This window comes from Argiope bruennichi, chromosome X1 (genome assembly GCF_947563725.1).
Source record: "Argiope bruennichi chromosome X1, qqArgBrue1.1, whole genome shotgun sequence".
NCBI lineage: Eukaryota > Metazoa > Arthropoda > Arachnida > Araneae > Araneidae > Argiope > Argiope bruennichi.
The window spans coordinates 59,585,551-59,608,572 of record NC_079162.1 but is presented as its reverse complement, the minus strand read 5'-3'; the positions used below and the strand labels follow the sequence as shown (position 1 = coordinate 59,608,572).

General features: G+C 29.5%; 1 protein-coding gene across 1 annotated transcript in view; it reads left to right on the top strand.

The window, feature by feature from the left end:
* Positions 1-22,649, top strand: part of LOC129958694 (anoctamin-10-like) — a 63,954-nt gene extending 41,305 nt beyond the window's left edge. Inside the window, exons 7-15 of the mRNA XM_056071341.1 lie at positions 2,846-3,065; positions 4,486-4,541; positions 6,921-6,995; positions 7,202-7,369; positions 7,846-8,061; positions 13,006-13,137; positions 17,740-17,856; positions 18,311-18,398; positions 21,565-22,649. Of these exons, the coding sequence (XP_055927316.1) occupies positions 2,846-3,065; positions 4,486-4,541; positions 6,921-6,995; positions 7,202-7,369; positions 7,846-8,061; positions 13,006-13,137; positions 17,740-17,856; positions 18,311-18,376 (1,050 nt within the window). The 3' untranslated portion in view covers positions 18,377-18,398; positions 21,565-22,649. The remainder of the gene's footprint in view (positions 1-2,845; positions 3,066-4,485; positions 4,542-6,920; positions 6,996-7,201; positions 7,370-7,845; positions 8,062-13,005; positions 13,138-17,739; positions 17,857-18,310; positions 18,399-21,564) is intronic.
* Positions 22,650-23,022: the final 373 nt, after the last annotated feature.

Here is a 23,022-nt window from a genome sequence, read left to right as displayed (position 1 = left end):
GAATTGCAGTTGCGCTCCCTGCTCTGCCCCCTACTGCCCTGGCGTACTGTATAGGGTTTAGGTCTGGAGATCTGGCAGGCGAATCCATTCGGCGAATATCCTCATTTTTCAGAAATTCGTCGACCAGATTAACTCTATGTGACCTCGCTTTGTCATCCATTAAAATGAAATCTGGACCATCTGTATCCCTTAAAAGTTAAACATAGGGCTTCAAGACGTCATCCCTATACCTCACACCAGTCGCAGTACCTTTTCCAAAAACATGGGCGGTCATCCAAAATGATGTCTGCACAGATATTGGAGGGCAGGTAGCGGGTCCCTAGTTCTCTCCATATGAAAGTACGGCGAGAATCACTGATTCGGCTGAACCAGGACTCATCAGTGAAGAGAATTGTCGCTTATTGATCCATATTCCAATGTGTATGATCTCTGCACCATTTTAAACGAACTCTCCTGTTTGCAGAACTGAGCAAACAACAGGTCTTCTTGTAAACAACCTTCTTTCATGAAGTCTTCTGGAAACAATCACCCTTGAAACTTGAGTTCCTGTGGCCTCATCAACTCACGAGAGGGTTAAGGAGCTGCTGCATTCATGTTATGCCTAGCTGTAGTGGACAAATAGCATTCTTTTCTGGCCATCGTAGCTCTTGGACGGCCTTTCCGAAGCTTTCTGTATCCGTTATCCTGAAACTGCTTCCATAAGCTGGACACGACGCTGGGTGTTAAATTGAATTCTCTATAAATCTAGATTTGAGACTGGCCTGCTTCTAGTCTACCTGGAATTCGCCGCCTCATTTCGTCATCAAAAGTTTCGTGGTTACTCATTTTTACTATTTAAATTTTAATTTAATCGATTGTTGGGGAAAAAAAAAGGTAGGCGAGGTTTGCTAGCGGACGAAATGCGGCTTTTGGCATGCACGCTTATAAAGCCTGTTCCTCGACTATCTCCACCTACACATAAGAATACACTTATGTATTCGATGTACAAGATTAGCATCTTTGTTTTCGAAGCAGTAGTTTCACATTTCGTTCAATTCTTTTCATTAAAATCTACAAAATATTTGAACACAATTGTATATAGTATGAAAAGAATAGGTAATATACAAAATAATCATACGATAACAATATACCAAAAATAAAGTTTTATAATTTTAATTTTTATAGTAAATTTTAAGTAAAAAAATTATTAATTAGTTTAATTAATACGAAATATTGTTAGAATTTATGTAAAATGGTTTACTCACAAAATCATCCACTGTTTTGTAAAAGTATTGTAATTTTCATCATTATGTTAAAATAAATTGTTTCAAGTAATTTGAAAGCATTTTATTGACAAATACTTGTAATGTTGTTTTTTTATTCATTGCATGTGATCTAACCTTGTAATATAAAGTTTTAACCTTATTAAAAATAGTTTGTTCAATGCAAATTTAACTATCATTTTAAAAAATAGGCCGTGCTTTTTGAGTTTTATCATTAACAGTTACTTTATTTGATAGCTTATTTTCCAACAAAAAAAGATAGAAATACTGCTATGCGTAGGTGAAACGAGGAATCTTCAGTTTTGAGAAATGAAAAGCTGAAATACATCGATATCCGATATCTAATATTATTTAGTCGATACTTAATTATTTTTAAGCCTTAATCATTGTACTTTGGAAATTGCATGTAATGTATTATTCCTGTTGATGCTATACTTAATTTAGATATTTTTATTTTGTGTAATGAAAGCTGCGGTAGCTATTGGTAAATTTTGGTTGCTGGGTCAGAATCGAGGTCCGATTTTACCATGGATCTTTTACTGGCTTCACGATCTTTAAAAGAAATGTATGTTCTTGTGAATCAAACATTCTCATGTTGGTATGACTAAGGAGAATGGAGAGTCATCTGACCGCTGTAAAGAAATTTCAGAAACCCTTCCCAAAATAAATCTTTCTTTAATATTAATGGTCTTAAATCAAACCTAACTACTTCTTAATGCTAGTATATACCATGTTTAATTTTTTCAATTTTATTACTTTGAAAGATAATATAATAAAAAGAGTAGGTAAATTATGCAGGGTCCATAATTAAATTTTCCCCGTTTAGCATTGCCTACAGCTTTAACCATTTATCATAAAAGTGTGAATGATGGAAAAAACAAATCAGGGATTTTTTTTTTAAAAAAACTTATTTTAAATAAGGTCATCAGAGGACACAAAGGATTTTTTTCGACATGACCCATTTGTTATGAAACTTAGAGACATTCCCGTAGAACTTGCTTTCAGAGTACTTGCCATTCCGCATGGGCTTGAAATCACGCTTTGTTAGTTTGATTGGTTTTATCGCAACATTGCTTTCTGCTTCTCTGTGGAAATTTCGGTTAGAATAGATATCGAGTTAGGTTCGCTGACAGCTTAAGGACTTCAAAAAATGGTGAGGAAAATGAAAGAAACGTTGTTGCGGACCCTGGGGGATGAAGGGAAAAAAAAATGCGTTTCTGCTGAGATAGTAGCGGACATTTCTGCTGATATTGTAGCGGAGAAATATAGGAAGGGAGCTCCAAGCTTTCAATCCTGCATCAGTGTCCGGAACAAGTTCTTTACAAATGTTTGTAGGTGTTATGACAAATTCTACTACATGTTGAAAATAATCCGCATGTGTACTGCGGGTTGCTACGATAATACGCCCTTCGATGGGCATATTTGGAACATTTTTATTATCTGTCATTAATTTTGTAGAACTTTAAATATTGGCACCCTATACATTAAAATATACTTTTCCTTCATTATTATTTTATTGTTATATCTATTCATGAATATTTTAATAGTAAATGTTTCAAAGTACATGTATTTGCTTCTTTCAGGTTTATTGTGTCTCTCTTCCAATAATCGGTGTTTGTCTCGTTCTTGCAGTCGTTGTAATGCTTTTTTATTTCCAAGTTGAAGAATGTATGTATCAAGAGTATGATAGTGCAACTTTTCACGGTTTGGTAATGACTCAGTCACCAGGAATATGTTACGCCATTATAGTTTATATAATGAATTTTATGTATGGGTATCTGGCTAATATTTTGACTGAATGGGGTAAGTGATTAAATGTTTTGTATCGTTTCATTGTTAAAGATGGTAATTTCTATTCTTTCCTTATGTCTTATCTGCATTCAAATTATAATTTTTTGAAATCAAATGTTGTAAATATCGATGTTTCAAATAGGAAATGCTTAAAATCAAAAGTTTTTATGTGATTAAAGGAGGGGGGACAATATAAATAATAAGTACTTGAAATTTTGAACTGCTTTTGACTCATTTTTCCTGGTTGCGATATAAAGAATTTTAATTTTTCATAATATTACATAGATTTAGCTGTAATAGTACTTGGTGCCTTTATGCTTCAAATGAGTATTTTGCATGTTACAATTGCTATTATGAAGATATTTATCATCCATTGCTTTAAAACTTACAATTCAGAACATTTATAAACAGATATCGATTTTTTCCCAGGAAAGAAAATATAAAATTGCGTTTCGTCTCTTTCGCCCTCTTTTGTATTTTCTTTTGCTGCCCCAGAAGAAAAACAACTGAATGAAACTCTATAATCTTTCTTTCTTTGCTCTTCTTTGTCATGGTCATATATAACCATTAAAATTAGACGAATCAGTTTAAAAATTAAATCAACATAAAGTAAGAATGGGCGCATTTTTGGTATGAGCGGGCCTAAAAAAAGGGGGAGAATTTGGCAATATTATTTGTTTACAGAAGTCAGTAAAAACTCTAAATAGCACTTCTTAAAATAAATTCTTTAATATCAATGTGCTGAATAATGTTATGGCTGCATTTCTTAAAGCTATGTTTTTCTTTAAATGCAGTTTTTTCCTATAAATATAATATTTTAATTGCTTTAAAATTACTATGTTAGTATTTCTTGAGTTCTGTGCGGGTCATATAGAAATTAGTGAAAAGATGGGCAAAACAAATTATAGAAATTAGCTTTCCCAACACGATCATAAAAATAATGCAAATTATTACTGATACACTTTTTAAAATACCAGTCTTAAAAAATTATATTCATTCTCAAACAAACTGTATCTTAGTGTTTGCAAGCAACCATTTTAATAACTTTTCATTGAGTTCTGATTTCATTTATATCATGAATTAATTATCTGTATAAGTACTGTGCTATTGCATCATATTATGGTTAATATTGAAATGCATAATAAAATGAGCCATTTTTTCATCTAAAGAATAATTTTGCAGTTTTTTTACTATGCTTATATTCCATTAAAATTTTATTTATGCTTTTTTGTAAGATAACTTACACTTATTTTTAATAGTGTATCATATAAATCAGTGTCATCATATAAATTACTTTTGATACACTATTAAAAATGACAGTCATAAAAAACATAATTTTTAACTTTCTGATACACATCTATATATTAGTAGTGTACATCTGTGTCTTAACCATTTTTCTTGTAATGTAATGTATTTCTTGTAATATTTTCAGAAAATCACAAGACCCAAGAATCTTTTGATAACCATAGGATTATTAAGCTTTTACTGGTGAGTCAACTTTCCTATTTGTAAAATAATTACACCAACTGAATTTGCAAGATATTTAAATTGAATCTTGTCTGAATTTAAAATTAAATTTATAAGTGCTGTTAAGTTAATATTATGCACCAATGTAAGAAATTATTATAAAATTATAGTAATAATTAAAGTATAGTTAATAATTAAAGCAGTTACAATAATTTTATTTGTTTTCTAATTTCTTTTAAAACATCTGCTTACAACCTCCAGGGAACAAATGGTCTTACTGTACGAATTGAGATCATGCTTTAAAAGGGATGAACGCATAAACCATTTCACTCAGAATCTTCCTTTTAGGTTGATATTTTAAGTACAATCAGTAAAGAAATTGATTAGAGCGCGCTTCAAATGCTCTGTGTTGAGGCAAGTATGACCTCTTGGACCATGGCTAATGAAATTTCCTGATGCAAATTCATCTGTAAGATCTTGGAATTCAAGTTGCTATATATCATCAGTTGGAATGTTGTCACAGATTATCAGTTATCCATGGGAAAGATCATGCAATCCAATTCTAATTATCCTAATGATTAAAATTGGAAGTATTGGATTCAACTACTATTTCTACTGTTTTAAAAAGGTTCCATGTTCACAGCTTCCAGGCTTGAAACGCAAGCCGTGCTTTTCGCAAATTCAATCATTCGGTGAGTATTGAAAAATATCATCTTAGAAGATTGTATTCAAAATCTTATTTGAACTTCATTGAGGAATGAAGGTTTTGGGCAAGTAATATTTTTTATAAGGGAAAATAATTCATGCATATCACACAAAATGACCAAAAATTATTCGCGCCGTAAAACACAACCAGACCAAACTTGAAATTATATCTCATTGGTTCGGAAAAAATAATCTCGTCTTTAATGGCATTTATTTTGCAGAAAAAAATATATAATTCAGAATTAATTTTTTAAAAATTGTGTATTAGTTTATTTTCTCTTCAGTTGATGATTTAATTAGTGTTACTGAAGAAGTTAATTTAAATGCCTAATAGCTCGATAGTTCTATATAATTCCACAGCATCAGTAGCTTGTAAAAATAAAGACAGAATTTCTAAAATAAGAATTATTTGTTCTGTAATCATTAACCTAAGATTATTTTGAAAAATATATAAAGCACATCACTGTTTAACATGTGCTTCAGCTTCTTAATACATTATTTTCGAAATCCTCTTTCATTTGTAAATTTTAATCTGTATCATTCAACAATTAGTTGTTTTAAATTCCGTAAATGGTATTTATTCTTCTAAATATACCCTTGCTGAGCTTACTGTCTACATGCCTAACAGTTGAATGGTTTTTGATATAGTTGTGTAAATCTACTTAAAATTATGTTTTAGGTTTCATAAATGTGAAAGGGAAAATCAAAAGGAGGAGCATCACAATACAAGGGGGGAAATATCTCAGATCATGTATTTAAGCATTAACATTAGATATTTTGTGTCTTAGTGTCCTTTTGCTGTGTAATGTTTCACCATAATATTTAGTTTTTATGATTATGTCTCTCTCTATGTTTTAATTCATTTTCATTCTATCCAATATGATTAATTTAGACTAGAATTGGATTTTAGAATATTACATGAGAAATTTCATTCGTTTTAATTATTATTAATTTAATTTAATAAACGTCTGCATTTTACTGTTACATGATTTTTACATTGAAATTTTTGAAATTGATATTTTCATATTTGATGATAGAAAGAAATGGCTATTTAATGAAGAAATTAATATTTCCTTTTATGTTCAACCTTCGTTGTGCCTTGTTTCTTTTAGTGTGGGTATGTGTTAGGATAAGAAATTAACCTCTATATATTTTTAATTGATATACAAGAAAATTTACTGCTAAGGTATAATTATTATATAAATATATCATCCATGATTCATCAAAACCGAAATAATAATCGATTGATTTTTTCTTTGATCTCTGCTATGTATAGCTGCAGTCTAAAACTCAAATGATTATTTAATAGTTATTTCTATAAAATATGGTGTGGGTTTATTTTGATGAAACTTCTTGTCATTTGCATACTCTGTTGGAATCCTTTTTCCTAATTTTTACTCTGATGTGAATGTCTTATTATTGCTTTTTTATCGGATTTTTTTAACAACGCCATCAAACGTTTGTCCAAACTTTTCAGAATAAGTTGTTAAACATGCTTCAGTCAGTTATTTACATTTCTTTACTTCTATTCTATTAACGTTATTAAAAATACGTTAATTTTTATAATTGTATGTTTGTTAAAGGTTCGTACTTTCAAAGACGAAGTTGCTGTAATGAAGGAAAATTCTGAGCTATTCAGTCATCTTTATTCCCTAATTCATTTTTTATATCAAATATACTTTTATTTTCTTTTAGTTTGAATTTGTGAATAACTTCATTGCTATGGGATACATTGCCTTCTATCAACAAGATCTGGATATGCTGAAAACCGTAAGTCAGCTAAAGTGCCATTTTACTTGTCATGATTGTTGCATATCTTCAAATTAGTGTCTTTTAAAGTTGTCTTAAATTTTAGATTTTTTTTTTTTTCTTACTTTTTTTGGCTTTTTGTATAGAATATTTTTCATAATAATAGATATGCTTGTGGCACTTTTTTTTCCCCCTTCCCTAAACTCTTTTCCTTCTGCAAATTTCAGCAAATATTGATAATGATGGTTGTGAATCAACTTTTCAATCAATTTCAAGAAGCAGTTTTGCCATTTTTAATTCAGAAATTTCGTCGGATGTGGCGAGCTAGATCTTCATCTGACATTTCACCAACGATGAGATCTATTTTAGATCAGCGAGATATGTGGTCTTATGAAGTAATTATTATTTTCTTTCTTTTTTTCTAATTGTATGAAAATATATTAGATCATAAATATAAAAAATGGTATTTGAATTGTTAAATAGTTTCAATCTACCAGTTAAACTAATTTCTGCTTTATATATTAATGTAGGTCTTTATTTTCTTTCACTTTTTTTCACAGAGAAATATCTTAAATTTTATTGATGTGATTATTTCTGAAATCTTTAAATTTTTATTTAATTGAGTGATATATTTTAACTGTTAAATTTTCAAATAATTATTTTAAAATTTTGTAGTGCCTCTAAAAAATTGGTGTATCTGTATAGCTGTATTTCTTGATTACTTTGTTTGATTGGAGTATTCGGAGGATTGTACTTGTTATTCGTATAATGCTTAAATTAGATTAAAATAGTGAATTCAAAAAATTTACACATTAGCCTATTCATCTTTTTTAATGATTACTTTGCACCTATACGAGCCTTTTATTTTTAGGGAACATATGATGATTATCTGGAAGTATTTACACAGTTTGGCTATGTGTTTTTGTTTTCTTCTGTATTTCCACTCGCTGCTTTGTTGGCTCTTTTAAACAATTTATTAGAAGTATGGGTAGATGGATTCAAATTATGTTATGCTTACCAAAGACCACAAGCAAGACCAGTGAAAGGAATTGGTGTTTGGCAGGTTCAGTATCTTTTTCCTAAGTTGGTAATAAATTATAATTTAACCTTAGAAGGTCTTTTAAGGGAATATTTTTAAAAGAACCCTGAAAGAGATTTTTTTTCTAGTAATGGTATATTTAAATATTTTTTTGGTAGTAAGTAGTATTATGCAGAGCCGGCCTTCTCTATAAGGGGCTTGGGTGCAAGAAACCATTTGGGGCCCTAAATTTTTTGTAAAGTAAAAAAGAAGAAAAAAGACAAGACACGAAAGCATATATTACTAATGCATGTTTATTTAATTCGTGATTTTGTTTCTGTATAAATACATTAATTACTTCAGAAAAAGATACAATATTTTGCATTTTCTTTTTCGATGCTTAGTATAGCAAGTGCATCTAAACGTTCTGCACCCAAGCATGAACGAAGACAATTCTTTATTAGTTTTATTTTGCTGAAAGAGCACCCAGCATTTACTATAATAACTGTCAATATAAAGAATAGTTTAAAAACAGTTAATATATTTAGAAATAACTCGTTATAATAATTTAGTATGTATTGCAATATGTTTTGTGGGATATTTACATCATTTTCTTTCAAATCCCGTAGCAAATAAGTTTCCTGGATTAATTTTTCATCTATGTCTTTGCTATAAAACTTTAGAAAAATATTTTTAAAACATTATCATTCATGTTTTCCGAACGTTTTATATTAGTGACTAATTTGAGATCAGATCTAATGTTTGATATACTTTTAAATCTATCATCTGTCTGTACAATAAGAGTATCAATTATAATATTTAAAAATAACATTCTGTGCAGGGTTTTCTGTAACTTTATCTTCAGCTATTTCATATTATAATCTTTTTCGAATTCGTTTTCTGAACGATTCAAATTACGCGCTAATACTTTGGTTCGTCTAAAAATATGTTACAATTTATTCTTAAATTTTGAATTTCAGTTTTAATTTTATCGACTAAATTAAAAGCCGATTCAAGAAAAATTGTTTTTGCTTAAAATAGTCTATTGATAGTGTTAATTTTGGAAAATATTGCAAACCATACTATTAAACATAAAATAAATAGCATTTATTTTATTGAATTGAATTTTAGTTTCAGATACCATTACATTATTGTTATTTGCATCAATATATTCTTTTAGGGCATTACAAGTTTGTTCAAATTGTAACTTTAACTGAACCATTTGCTTTTATCGAACGAGTGTCGCATACTGATTTCAGGATAATGTTTAAATACTTGGTAGAAATTCCTATCTTTTTGCAGATGCAGAAAATAAGGAATATAAACGTTGCAATATCCAAAAAAAATTACAATATATACTGCTGGAAGCGGCATCACAAATTAATAAATTAAAAGAGTATGATATGCAAAGCACATAAATTGCATGAGGGTTTAGAGCAATTATTCTTTATTGTACACCTTTATATTTCCCTTTCATGTTGCTATAATTATTGTCTGCCCTTGGCAATTAATAATATCTAAATAAAGCTCACATTCTTTTCAATAATTTTTGCTAGTCCTTTTCCAATCACATCAATTACTTCAATAAACCATTTATATGACTCATTTATACTTAATCTTCTCTCTGCATACCTAATAATGACTAAAGTCTGTTCCTTCTGATAAGTATCAGGAGTACAATCCATTTGGATAGTATAATACGTGGCTACTTTTATTTCGTCTTTTTTGTTAAGGACGTCAAAAAACCCTCAGCCACATAGAAACAACTTAGTATGTATACTTTCAATATGTGTTAGTGCTATTATTGTTCAGAACATTATTTTAGTTTTTCATCATATTAGGGCCAACTCAAAAGTGGGGCGCCGGTGCATAGCACTCAACGAAGCGGTATTTATATTGGGAATTAAAGAGAGCAGCTGAAATAAATAAAAATATATCCGCAAACACTCAAAGTGTTAATAATCGAAAAGAAAAAGTAGAAAGCAGGTTTTAAGTTTTGGAATGCATAGGCAGAAGGTTCAAAATTTGTAGTAACATACGATATGCTTTGTACGCTGCACAGTTTTCTGAAGAAAAATATTTTCTGAAGGTAAATGAACTTTTTTTTTATCGATTCTTTTAAGGTTTCTTTTGTGAATAATCATTATTTATGAATTTTTCAAGATCTCAAAATATATCTATCTTGTTTGAAATGCTTTTATGATAATTAACATCATGTCTCTTTATGTAATAAAAAAATTAATAAAATATTTTTATGATACCAGTAATTCAATTAACATTTATCATCATTTAATTTATATATGCAATTATTTTTCCTGCTTAAAAATAAAATTATAATTTAGTACTTATTTTTAAAACATGCATTTTTGATTGATATTAATTGCATATTAATTGAAACTGTCTGTAATTTTATTTAAATATTTTTAAAAAAAAAAAAACTCATTCATATCTTAATTTTTTTTTAATTATAATTTAAGTATTAAGAGAAAATACATTTATTTTCCAATATAAATGTTAGTATCATATTAACTGAAACAATTTTTTAAATGTTATTTTCATTTAAGTAATTCTGAATATTTAAAAAAATGTATTCATACTTCTAATTATTTTTTTTTTTCTAAAAACTAAATTGTAATAATATTTATTTTTGCATAAAAAAATGAAAAAAAAATATATTAATTTAAAATAAATTAGAAAAAAAAAACGAATTAAAAAAGCAAAAAATGCTAGTCCAGGATCGAACTCGGATCTCCCGTTTGCTAAGCCAACGTCTTAACCTCTATACTATTCTCACCTTGACAACAGTAACACTTTATTAGTATATAAGCTATGCAGAAAGTTTGAGAACAATTTTCCCGAAACTGATTGGCCATTGTGCTTTAATATTTTCGTGAATCAGCATTCTAAATGTACAGGGTGTCTATAAATGATGGACCCGATTTTAAAAAATCATATTTTCAAAAGTTCTCTACCGAATAAAATAATTAATGCGTAAAAATAACAAGAAAGGCACGAAGTTTTTTTTTTTTTTTTTTTGTTACTAACAGATGGCAGCACATTTACGATCGCTGAGAGTAAGAAGCCCAAAATGGCGACATTGAGTGAGAAGAGTTTTTGTGTGTTGGAGTACGCAAGGGTTTTTTCGACTACTACTGTTCAACGTGCTTTTAGAATTCAATACGGTAAAGAATCACCAACTAACAAAAGCATTTTGCGATGGTATAAGCAGTTTAAAGAAACAGGTTGCTTGTGCAAATAGAAAAGCAGCGGCCGGCCAAGCCTTACGAACGACGCAGTGGAGAAGGTGAGGGAGAGTTTTGTTCGCAGCCCGCGGAAGTCGACGAGAGTTGACGGCCGAGAATTAGGAATGCCACATCAAACGGTATGGAAAGTTTTGCGTACAAAATTACAGTTTAAACCGTATCGTTTACAGTTGCTGCAACAAATAACAGAGAATGATAAAGTGTGTCGATTAGACTTTTGTGAATGCATGCTAATGGAATTACAAAATCCAAATTTTGCCAAAAAATTGGTATTTTCAGATGAATCGACATTCCATTTATCAGGACATGTTAATCGTCACAATGTGAGAGTGTGGGGAAGTGAAAATCCTCATCAATTTCAACAGTTTATGAGAGATTCACCCAAAGTAAACGTTTTTTGTGCAATGTCATGTGAAAAAATTTATGGGCCTTTTTTCTTCGATGAAAAAACTGTCATAGGTGACAATTATCTCGACATGCTGGAAATTTGGTTATTTCCGCAACTGCTTGAGGACAGTCCCGATTTTATCTTCCAACAAGATGGAGCACCTCCTCATTGGTCTTTGACGGTTCGTAGTTACTTAAACAATGTGCTTCCACAAAGATGGATAGGCCGTGCGGGTGACGATGATTTAACGTTATTAACATGGCCACCAAGATCTCCTGACCTAACCCCATGCGATTTCTTTCTATGGGGTTACGTGAAAGACCGTGTTTTCGTACAGCCAATGCCGAAAACACTCCCAGAATTGAAACAATGCATTTCTGCAGCATTACAAAACATTACCAGAAACATGTTACAAAATGTGTGGAATGAACTAGATTATCGATTGGACGTATGCCGTGTGACAAAAGGGTCCCATATCGAACATTTATAAGGTAAAAAATACTTTCTGTTGGTAACAAAAAAAAAACTTCGTGCTTTTCTCGTTATTTTTTAGCATTAATTATTTTATTCCGTCGAGAACTTTTGAAAATATGATTTTTTAAAATCGGGTCCATCATTTATAGACACCCTGTATATTATCTTTATATTAAATCTCATCCCGAACTGAATTTTCAACCTCGTGCCCCTTGTGGGATTGATTTGGAAAACAAATTCATTTAACTTAGGATAGAAATAATTTACTTTGATAGAAAAAGGTTAATAATTAAACATATAAGACTTATTGTCATTGTTTGAAATAAGAAATTGGAGCATGTGGTTTTTGTTTCGTCGAAAAAATTTGACGAGCGCATATGCCAATCTTCTCGATAGCATTATATGTTTATACATTTCTGTCTTAAAACAATAATAATAACAGTAAATGATCATTTATTCATCTTATTAATAAGACCACATTATGTGTTCAAAGTGTTTATTAATTTTTTTTTGTAGATCCTAAAATTTTTTAAGAGATAATAGCTCTTATCAGAAATGCTCATTATAGACTCTTAAAAATAGTTGTATTTGAAGGCAAGTATCTTTTAAGCCTTAGAAATGGTTAAATTACCAAGTTTTTACGATTAAGAATAAATATTTTTACAGTAACAAATTATAATATCATCTAGAATTTGATTTAAAAATATACTTACATAATTTTGTGCTAATTTATATTTTTTGTAGATTGTGTTATGCAGCATCTTATTTCCTTTATCAAGAGTGTTAATAATTAATTCATTTCCACAATTTTATATTTTGTAACTAATGAATTCATAAATTGGATTGGTGAATATATATTTGCACATTAAATTTTTGTTACACCTTTAGGTTGCATTTGAAGCTCTAAGCCTTATTGCTGTAATCAGCAACTGTGCCTTAATAAGTATGTCGCCCATGGTAAGATCATATGCGCCAAACATGTCTGTTCAGTCATGGTTGTTAGTTGTTGTTACCATTGAAGTAAGTATTCTAAAAAGATAAATATTTTGAATTAAAAAGTAACTTATAATTGATATATATATATTAATAACTTATAGTTGATATATATATATTTCGTCCAACTCCATATATATATAATACACACACACACATTTCGTCCAACTCATTGATTCAAAAAGTGCCAAAGAATAATTAAAATTTTTAGCATTTTCCTTTAAAACCTTATTTTTCTCTTTTGCTGCTTTGGTAAAGAATTATTCAAATTTCAGATTATAATAGGAGAGTGGTATAAACACATTGATAGCAGCGATGAATTCCTTACAATATAATATGAGCACGAAAGTCACCGGTGATCCTACGGTAATCAAGATGTTAAACACAACTAATAGTGTTGATGACTGGGACAAATAATTGGAAAGTTTCTAGTGCAGTTAAGAAATCTGCAGTATTGCACTTGCACGTCTAATGGTTCAGTACCAAACTGTTTATCCTTTGAAATAGTAAATAATGTAAATATTCAACATTATCGGTTCATTTATACACTTGGATTCTCACAGAACGCTGTCCTGATTAATGCCTTTTTCCGTAATACTTTCTGATGATCCCTTTCTTCGCTTAAAAGTCTTGAATCCAAACCGATTTGTATAATGATACCATCTTATAACAAGGTTGATTTGATCTTATTAGTCATCGATGCTTTCGCGTGTATCCCTTTTTTTTACTAGCCGCCTTTCGGTTTGCCAATCTTAATGTTCGTCAAAATTTTAATAATTAAATATTTTATGCAATTTCTATTTTAATAGCTTCTACATCAAAATATTTTAAAGGTTCAAATTTTGATAGTCATATAATTCACTCATAATATTATAAAGGCCTTCAGTCATAACGCAATATGTATCTCTCTAATTTTCTGTTAGCTCCCGTAGAATTTATACTTTAAATTAAAGTGGAAAGGATTAATCTGCAATTAATATAATAATATTTTTTACTGAAAAAAAATGTTTGTTTGTAATATGATTACTAATACCAGTCACTGAGCTTTTAAACTTTATGGGCACTAAAGGATATCTTTCTTAATTTATGTAATATTTTAAGAATTTGTCAACAAAATTTTCTCAGATTCATCATGACGAGATCGGTTAATTAACAATGTTTAATTTTAAATGCATCAAACACTAAGAAAATAAAACGAATCGTTTAAAATAATCGGTCGAAAACAGGTTTACAAAAACAACTTAAACGATGTACTTAAAACTATAAGCATATACAAAAAATTTATAACTAATATAAATACAATTTAATTACAAAAGCATGCAACTAACCTAAATATAATTTAAATCAGGTCCGCATCCGTTGATAATGGTTGTCAACAATCAGAACACAATGCGAAGGTTTGAATTTTCAACGCTAGTTGGGGTAACGCTATGCAGATTAGAAATTTTAATTTCCTTTATTCTGTTTTATTTTAATTCAATAGTACTTCAGAATGAATCTGAAATATCGATTAATTAACAATGTTTAATTTTAAATGCATCAAACATTAAGAAAATAAACAAAATCATTTGAAATAATCGACCGAAAAATCTTCAGCTTAGCCTCATTAGCGTGGAGGGAAAAAACTGAAGCCTTACACATTTTGCGGTGGGGAAAATTAAAAGATTTTTTTTTGGTGGGAAAATAAGTTTTTAATTAATAATTAAAATTCTAATTAAAAATTCAAAAAAGGGACCCCAGGTGTACATGCCCGACCTCCAAGGTATACATGTACTAAATTTGGTAGCTGTAGGTCAAACGGTCTGGCCTGTAGAGCGCCAACACACACACACATATTGAGCTTTATATAAGTATAGATTTAATTAGAAATAAACTTTGTTTCTAATTAGATGAATATTTTTTTCTGTTTGAAAGTTAAAATTAGAAATAAAGTTAACAAAGTTGCTTTTTCCATTTTTTTTAATAAAATACCAATATAGAACTATATAATTTACCTCCTCAGTGATTCGGTGTTAGTTTTAGCCCTGTCTGATTTACTGTCAGTAGATATTTTTGGTAAACTTTTAATGCGTTCTATTATATTAAATTTTTAACTTCGCTGTTTCATATCTGCAATAGGTTTATTTTGCAGATAGTTCAATAAAAATTGGTCCTTTTATTTTCCGGTCATTTTTAAGTTTGTCTTGACGCAACAACTTCAAAAGAATGTGTTTAATATATCACCATGTTCAGGAACATTTGTAAAATATGTTTGTGCGTAATATACTAGAAATTCTTCTGTGTAAAGTAAAATAAAAGTGATGCAATTTTGTCATATATTAATTTTCTACTTAATAAGTTTGCCATTAGTTAAAATAAATATATTTAACAGTATCTATCAGTTTAAATGTATGTGTGTATTTTAATTGTATGATATTTGAAAAATGAGAAAAAATATCTTTAAAAACTTAAGAGAGTGGCTTAGTTGCCTTTATTTGAAGCATGAAAATCTGAAGTTACAAATGGTAAAATTTCATTAATAATATACTGTTGGTTTCAAATGCAGTTCACTCTAATCATAGATTACTTATCTTCCAAGTGATTCTGATTTCTTTTCTTGCATATTTCGCAAACGATTTCTGGAGTTTTCGATTAATATTTTCTTTCTTTTTCAAAAGTGATGTTTTTAAAACGCTCTAATAGTGATAGAATGTAATTCTTCCAAATCGAAAGTTTTAAAATCTATTTGTGCTAGTTAGTTTTGATTTTAATGAAGAAATCTCCTTGTCTATGCTTATATAAAACTCAGTGTGTGTGTGTGTGTGTGTGTGTGTGTGTGTGTGTGTGTGTGTGTGTGTGTGTGTGTGTGTGTGTGTGTGTGTGTGTGTGTGTGTGTGTGTGTGTGTGTGTGTGTGTGTGTGTGTGTGTGTGTGTGTGTGTGTGTGTGTGTGTGTGTGTGTGTGTGTGTGTGTGTGTGTGTGTGTGTGTTGGCGCTCTACAGACCAGATCGTCCGACTTACAGCTACCAAATTTGGCTCATGCATACCGTGGAGGTCGGGAATGTGCACCTGTTGTCCCTTTTTTAATTATTAATTAAGGACTAACTTTCCCGCCAAAAAAAATTCATTTCCCTACTGCCAAATGAGTAAGGCTTCAATTTTTTTTCCCCACGCTAACAAGGATAGGCTTAACATATTTTCAGCCGATTATTTCAAACGATTCTGTTTATTTTCTTAGTGTTTGATGCATTTAAAATTAAACATTGTTAATTAATCGATCTTTCAGATTCATTCTGAAGTACTTTTGAATTAAAATAAAACAGAATAAAGGAAATTAAAATTTCTAATCTGCATAGCATTACCCCAACTAGCGTTGAAAATTCACGCATGCGCATTGTGTTCTGATTGATGATAACTATTTTCAACGGATTCGAACTTGATTTAACTTATTTTTAGGTTAGTTGTGTGCTTTTAAGTAGTTTTTTTAACCTGTTTTCAACCGATTATTTTAAACTATTCGTTTTATTTTCTTAACGTTTGATGCATTTAAAATTAAACATTGTTAATTAATCGATCTGCTACTGATGAATCTGAGAAAATTTTGTTGACAAATTCTTGAAATATTACATAAATTAAGAAAGATATTCTTTAGTGCTCATAAAGTTTAAACGCTCAGTGACTGTTTTCAGTAATCATATTACAAAAAAATACTTTGTTTCAGTAAAACATATTATTATATTAATTGCAGATTAATCGTTTCCACTTTAATTTAAAGTATAAATTCTACGGGAGCTAACAGAAAATTAGCGAGATACATATTGCGTTATGACTGAAGGCCTTTATAATATTGTGATTGAATTATATGATTATCAAAATTTGAAGCTTTAAAATATTTTGATGAAGAAGCTATTAAAGTAGGAATTACATAAAATATTTAATTATTAATATTTTAGCGAGCATTAATATTGGCGAACCGGCTGGTTGCCAAATGCGGCTAGTTTAATATAAAATAAGCAGTTCCTAATCAATAAATATATAAAATTTGCCACTGTTTATAATTTTTGCTCATAGTATAACAATGCTTAAACATTCAGTGAATTTCTTTTTTCCCGGGAATTTTCCAAAATTTCTAGAAGAAAACTTTTATTATTGCTTGATACTCTCTAAATGTAACTTTCTGTAGTAAATAATGTTAATTGATGCAGTACGGCCTTATAATTAAAACCTACGTTTCGCATATGATTTCTACTTAGACAATTCCATGTTCAAATTATATTATTGATCCTAATTTTAAAAACTTGCTTAATTTCTGTACTTCCAAATTTCTTCTAATTTCTTACCTATTCATTACATTCTGATTTAGTTTAAAACAATTGAAGTTATTGGCCCAAATAAAAGTTGTTGACGTAGTTATACTAAAATGGTAATAGCAAAATTACTTTTGATGGTGATTTGGGTGTGATTTCTCTTGAATCGTATTTGTTTTTTATCTTTATAGTCTTTTTCATACTGCCGGTTATAACTTCAGATGCTTTGCATTTAATATGAAATGTCTCTATTTCATTTAATTCGTATTCAAAAACTTTGAATAAAATTTTTTTATTGCTTTTCAAATCAATCGCTTGAGATATTTTATTAACGTGTCTTTCAGCATATCATTATAGCTACAAAGATGATTTTAGCATACTCTATATCTGATGTTCCTAAATGGGTTTCGGTAAACATTCAGAAGGCTCAGTTTGAATCTATGCAAGTTTTAAAATCAGAGGTATGTTTTTGATTTTGTGTATTACTGTAAAGTTCTAAAGTTAAGTCTAATATGATAATGATAGTTAGAATTTCGAACATGGTTTCATTTTGATCACTTATAATGTACATTTCAAAATTTCACATGAACTTGATTGCTTATTAAATTATTTAATGAATTGCTTAGTTAACTTTTTTCTTTATTTTGTAATTTTTCAATTTTGTATTTACGTTTTGTTTGAAATCACTCTTTAGTGTATTTTAACAATTCATATTTTATTCTCTTACAATGGTGTTTTTTTCCATTTCAAAATTGGATATTTTATCCCTTCTTAGAAAATCTTTACATTGCTTAAGAAAAAAAATAATTAACTACTTTGTATTATTGATTATACTGAGTATTTTAAGATTTTGTTTACTCAATCTTATAACTTGACAAAAATAGTGTTTTATTTGAAATATTTCTTTCTTTGCAGCGTAAAGAAAGAACTACCAATGTGCTGCGGTCATTGAACATAAAGAATGTGACAAAAGTTGATTGAAGTCCCATTGATTTCCATTTATGTAAGTATAGCATAATGATTCATATGTTTCATGTTGATTTAATAAATTTGTGTGATTGACAGTATTGTTTTGAATTTCATCAAATGGCTTTTGCATTCACATATACATAATTAATTTAAAATATTGGTATTTTTCCTAATCTTTCTTTACTGTTTCCATACTTGCCTGGTTATGTCGGTATTAAATATCAAATGTTCTCAAATTCATTCTGCAATTTTTTTTTCAAGAATTTTTTAGAATAATTTTTAGAATATTTATAAAAGGTCAGTGCACTGTAAAAGTCACATCTCTTGCAAGTTTATTTGTGAATTAAATCTTGCTATACAAATTATGCAGTTTTCAATATATATATATATATATATATATATATATAAAAATCATAATTTTTGAAGCAGAGTCGTGGTCGAATACAGAGAAGAAAACTTTGAATTTTTAATTTTGTTTTATTTCTATCCTGGGAGGCACAAGGCACGTCCGTTCGCAGCACGGCACAAAAGCAGAAGAGGGTCTGCCAATCCATAAATCAGATGCATGTCTGCCAGCTCCGTGTTCGTAAAACGTTCCATCCTCTTTTGCGGGCGATTGCAGCTCAAATGACTGAGGGATTACATGTCTGCTTTCTTAAACGCCATCTAGCGCCGAAGGAAGGCATTTCGGACCACGGGTTGCTATGCAAATCTGAATCCTTGTGATGTCCCCTGTCTCCCCTTAAAGTTTGTCCCAATATTTATGGGACACCCTGTATATCTGTTGTCGAATTGCCATTTAATGAAAAGCATTTGCCGTCGAGATTTCCTTCACGGTATTTTTTTAAAAACCTTATTTTCCATTGTGTCAATTATTTTTCGCAAATTGTTAAAGAATATGATGGTTTTCCTTTTATCTTCATTACCATATTTGACTAAATGAGAACTAAGAAAAGGATCATATTCTGCGCTTAACTCTAAAATTCCTAAATAATTGTCAATATGTTGCGAACGAAGAAGTTTATTATCACCGCGAAATGTTAATCCATGTAATGAAAGATATTTCATGACTGACACCATATTTTCTTAAAACTTAATCCATCCCGTTATTTGTTGAATAGTAATTCCATTGAATTGACGATTAACCATTGATTTCTGCATCTAGTGATTAGTGTCCAAACATACGCTCAGTGCAGTACACTATCTTCATGTAATTAGATTCCCTGCTTTGCATTTTTCCAGTTGTGAAATCCACTTGAAAACTGAGTTCGGTTTTGAACTTTACTAAACAGTACGCATGAAAAACTATGCATTTTTTGTTGGCTGAAAGTTCCCAAGCCATTCTCTTTTGATTCGTCCACCACTTACATGTTTTCGAGAAAACATATATCGAAGGGGGTGGGGAATCTTTTGCTGTCGTCGTATTCTGGATTTCATTTGATAAAATCGCTCTCAAAATGTTGGCATACATTAGAAAACTTCACTGTTGATGCTATGCCATAATCTAACGTAATTTTAAAAGTCTATGCGTAAACGAATTCTATTTTCATTAAATGATAGGACTTCTGTTTCAGTTTCAATTTGAAATGCACTCTTTAATTTGAGTGAATCAAAACACCCAGCCAAATTAAAAATATTATGACCACCATGCAGGTTGGCGTAAATACAGTCTTCGACAATTCCTGGTACGACTGAGAAATCTGTTTGTTGGATGGCATATAAAGGAGATTTCAGAGTACGTGTTTGTATAGCAAAACTCAGAAGAGCAAAATCAGTCAATACAAACCTTTTCTAAATAGCAGGGATACAATTACTGCATAATCACCCTTAAGAGCAGAAGACCTCTTAAAGATGTCATTAAGGAATTCCCCCTCGAACATGACATCCAGGACATATCAAACAGCTTTAATATATATATATAATCATTCAAATAAGAACAAGATCATTACTATTTTTCGTGGTTGAACTAAATAGAAATGGAAAGGCAGAAGAAATTTTTAACTTAGCTCATCTAAGGATTGGATTGTAGTTCTAAGGTTATACTGCCTAAGTATAACTTTAGAATCCTACAGTGGAAGAAATACGATCAACTTGTACTACCGCTGTAATCTTTTTCACCGTACAGCTCAAAATTGTAATATCACCCCGAGATGTTTAATCACGAAACAAATGCATGTGAAATAAAAGAAAAGATTGAAATGCCAGGGTGTATTAATTGCGCCAAAATTGGCCTGATTGCTTCCAACAGGGGATGCGAGGAATTCGGGAAATTACAATCTGCACATCAACAATCAAAATAGAACGAAATATAATCTGTATGATATTGAGCGTAAAAGAAAAAGATTGTCACCATAAAAAGAGCCGTTTTTACTTTTGCAATCTTTAAAAGATGCTTTTGCTTTTTTAGTTATTTCGATATCATTTTTACTAGTTTTTTTTATTTACATCAGGGTGGCAATTTTCATTTGCGATAAAGCGAGATTGCCGATCATTGATAAAAATAAAAAATAAATTTCTATGTAACTGGCTAGAAAAAAAAATCGGGGGACAGGTAGCTAATGTATCTGTATTGGATAAAATATAAAAAAGTTGATATCAGTAGAAAAGTGTTTTGCTTTCTCTGCAATAACTTTGTTTATAACAAAAGATTTGGTGCAGTAACTGATTATATAAAAACAAAGAATCGCATGTAGAAGATGTTTACAATACATTAGTAAGACCTTATCTAAAGATAAAAATAACTTCAAATCATTGGTCATTATGTAGAAATTCTGCGTCCTACAAAATGTAGTTTAGTGTTGCAAAACATTTTGAAAAATTGGCAAACTATAAAATTTTTATTGAATTTTGATGCAGCTACAAGCATACGTGAGTGCTTTCTATATTGGTAATTAATAATTCTACAATATTTTTAATATCTCAAGCACTTTGTAGAAATTTATTCAATTATTCGAACTTGCTTTATTTCTCTGTGATTATGTTTGGTAAATACGCAGTATTTATAAAGTTCAGCTCTTTTTTTCAAAGTTTGTGTCATGTCTATATCATATCTACAGTGTGATATAAAAACTGTCTTGTAATGATTATCTTTCACAGTCCTTTTTAATCAAAATTTAGTTTCTATTCAATTATAAAATAGAATTCATTTGTTTACTGTTTGATACACAGCATTCTTATTTCAATATATATTTATTTTCTAGGTAACCTGTTCCGATTTCATCTAGTATGGTAGAGTCCTTATGATTGTTGTGATTTAAAGTCGGTCCTCAAGAATAAGATTTTTATAAAAACATATTTATGATCTGAGATAACTTTTTAAAAAGTTCATTATAAAATTTTTTAACATATTTTGCCATTGTAATATGAATCCTATTGATCTCATTTTAAGAAGCCATTTTTTACCCATGCTCACTAATTTTTATACTACTGTGATGGACTGTTTACCTGATTTATTTAGTCATTAGAAAGTATTAAGTGCTATTACTTCTGTTTTATTGTTTTAACATGTGTTATCATTTATTATAGTAGTAACTTAGGACAAAACGTTTCTCTTGGAATGTTTGTTAGTACAAATAACTGAAGCAAACGGTTGCTATACTACAAATAATCTAGTCTTTGAAACGAATAAACTGCTTATTTTTTCCTGATTATTTTTAATTCTATGTATAAAATATTGCCATTCTTTTTATGAGATTTTCTTTAAAAATTAAATTTATATGTTGCTTCCATTTTGAAGTAAAGCACCTTGTATTTTTTCAGTTCTTTACAGTGCATTTCATTGAAATGTATTAGGATTTTAAAAATATTTACTCAAACATATTCCATGTGCCTTAACTTTTATTCAGTTTCATTGTACTCAAACGCAAAGTATTTTTATTTTGTGAAAGTGTTATTTTTTGCATTTAAAAATATATTAATTATTGAACAATACTACTGTTTTCCACTTATCAGCTACTTTTTTTTTCTCCTAATCCTCTAATTAGCTATTTTGTACCATATATATGACTAGTCATTTTCAACTCCTTTTATGAAAAAGAGGAAAAAAGCTATTTTGCATTGTATGTCGTCTGTGATTATATATCTATATTACTATATATCTATATATCAGCTACTTTTTTTTCTCCTAATCCTCTTATTAGCTATTTTGTACCATATATATGACTAGTCATTTTCAACTCCTTTTATGAAAAAAAGGAAAAAAGCTATTTCACATTGTATGCCGTCTGTGATTATATATCTATATTATAAACTAAACATTTTGTCATTTAGCCTCATTATATTTATACCTGTGTTAATAAAAGTAATTTTCCTTACTGAATATGGCATTTCTTGTTTAAATTTTCATTTTAAGACATTTGGAGGAAAATATTTTTTTGAAAAAATCTCCTTTTTAGTGATATAGTTTATAAAATAACGTTATGCTAGTTCATTCTTGGGTAGCTGAAATTTTAGCAAAATGCACTTTTTATAGCTGTTTAAAAAATTCATAACCTTTAGTGTTTATCCACCTTATTGTTACCTAACCTAAACTTAACTATTTAAATCTTATATAATCTGTTCCTGACAGTTTTTTTACCTGCAAAAATCATTTATAACGATACCCAAATATTATTAAGAATCTAAAAAATCTGCTTTCGACCGACAAAGGAATTGTGCAT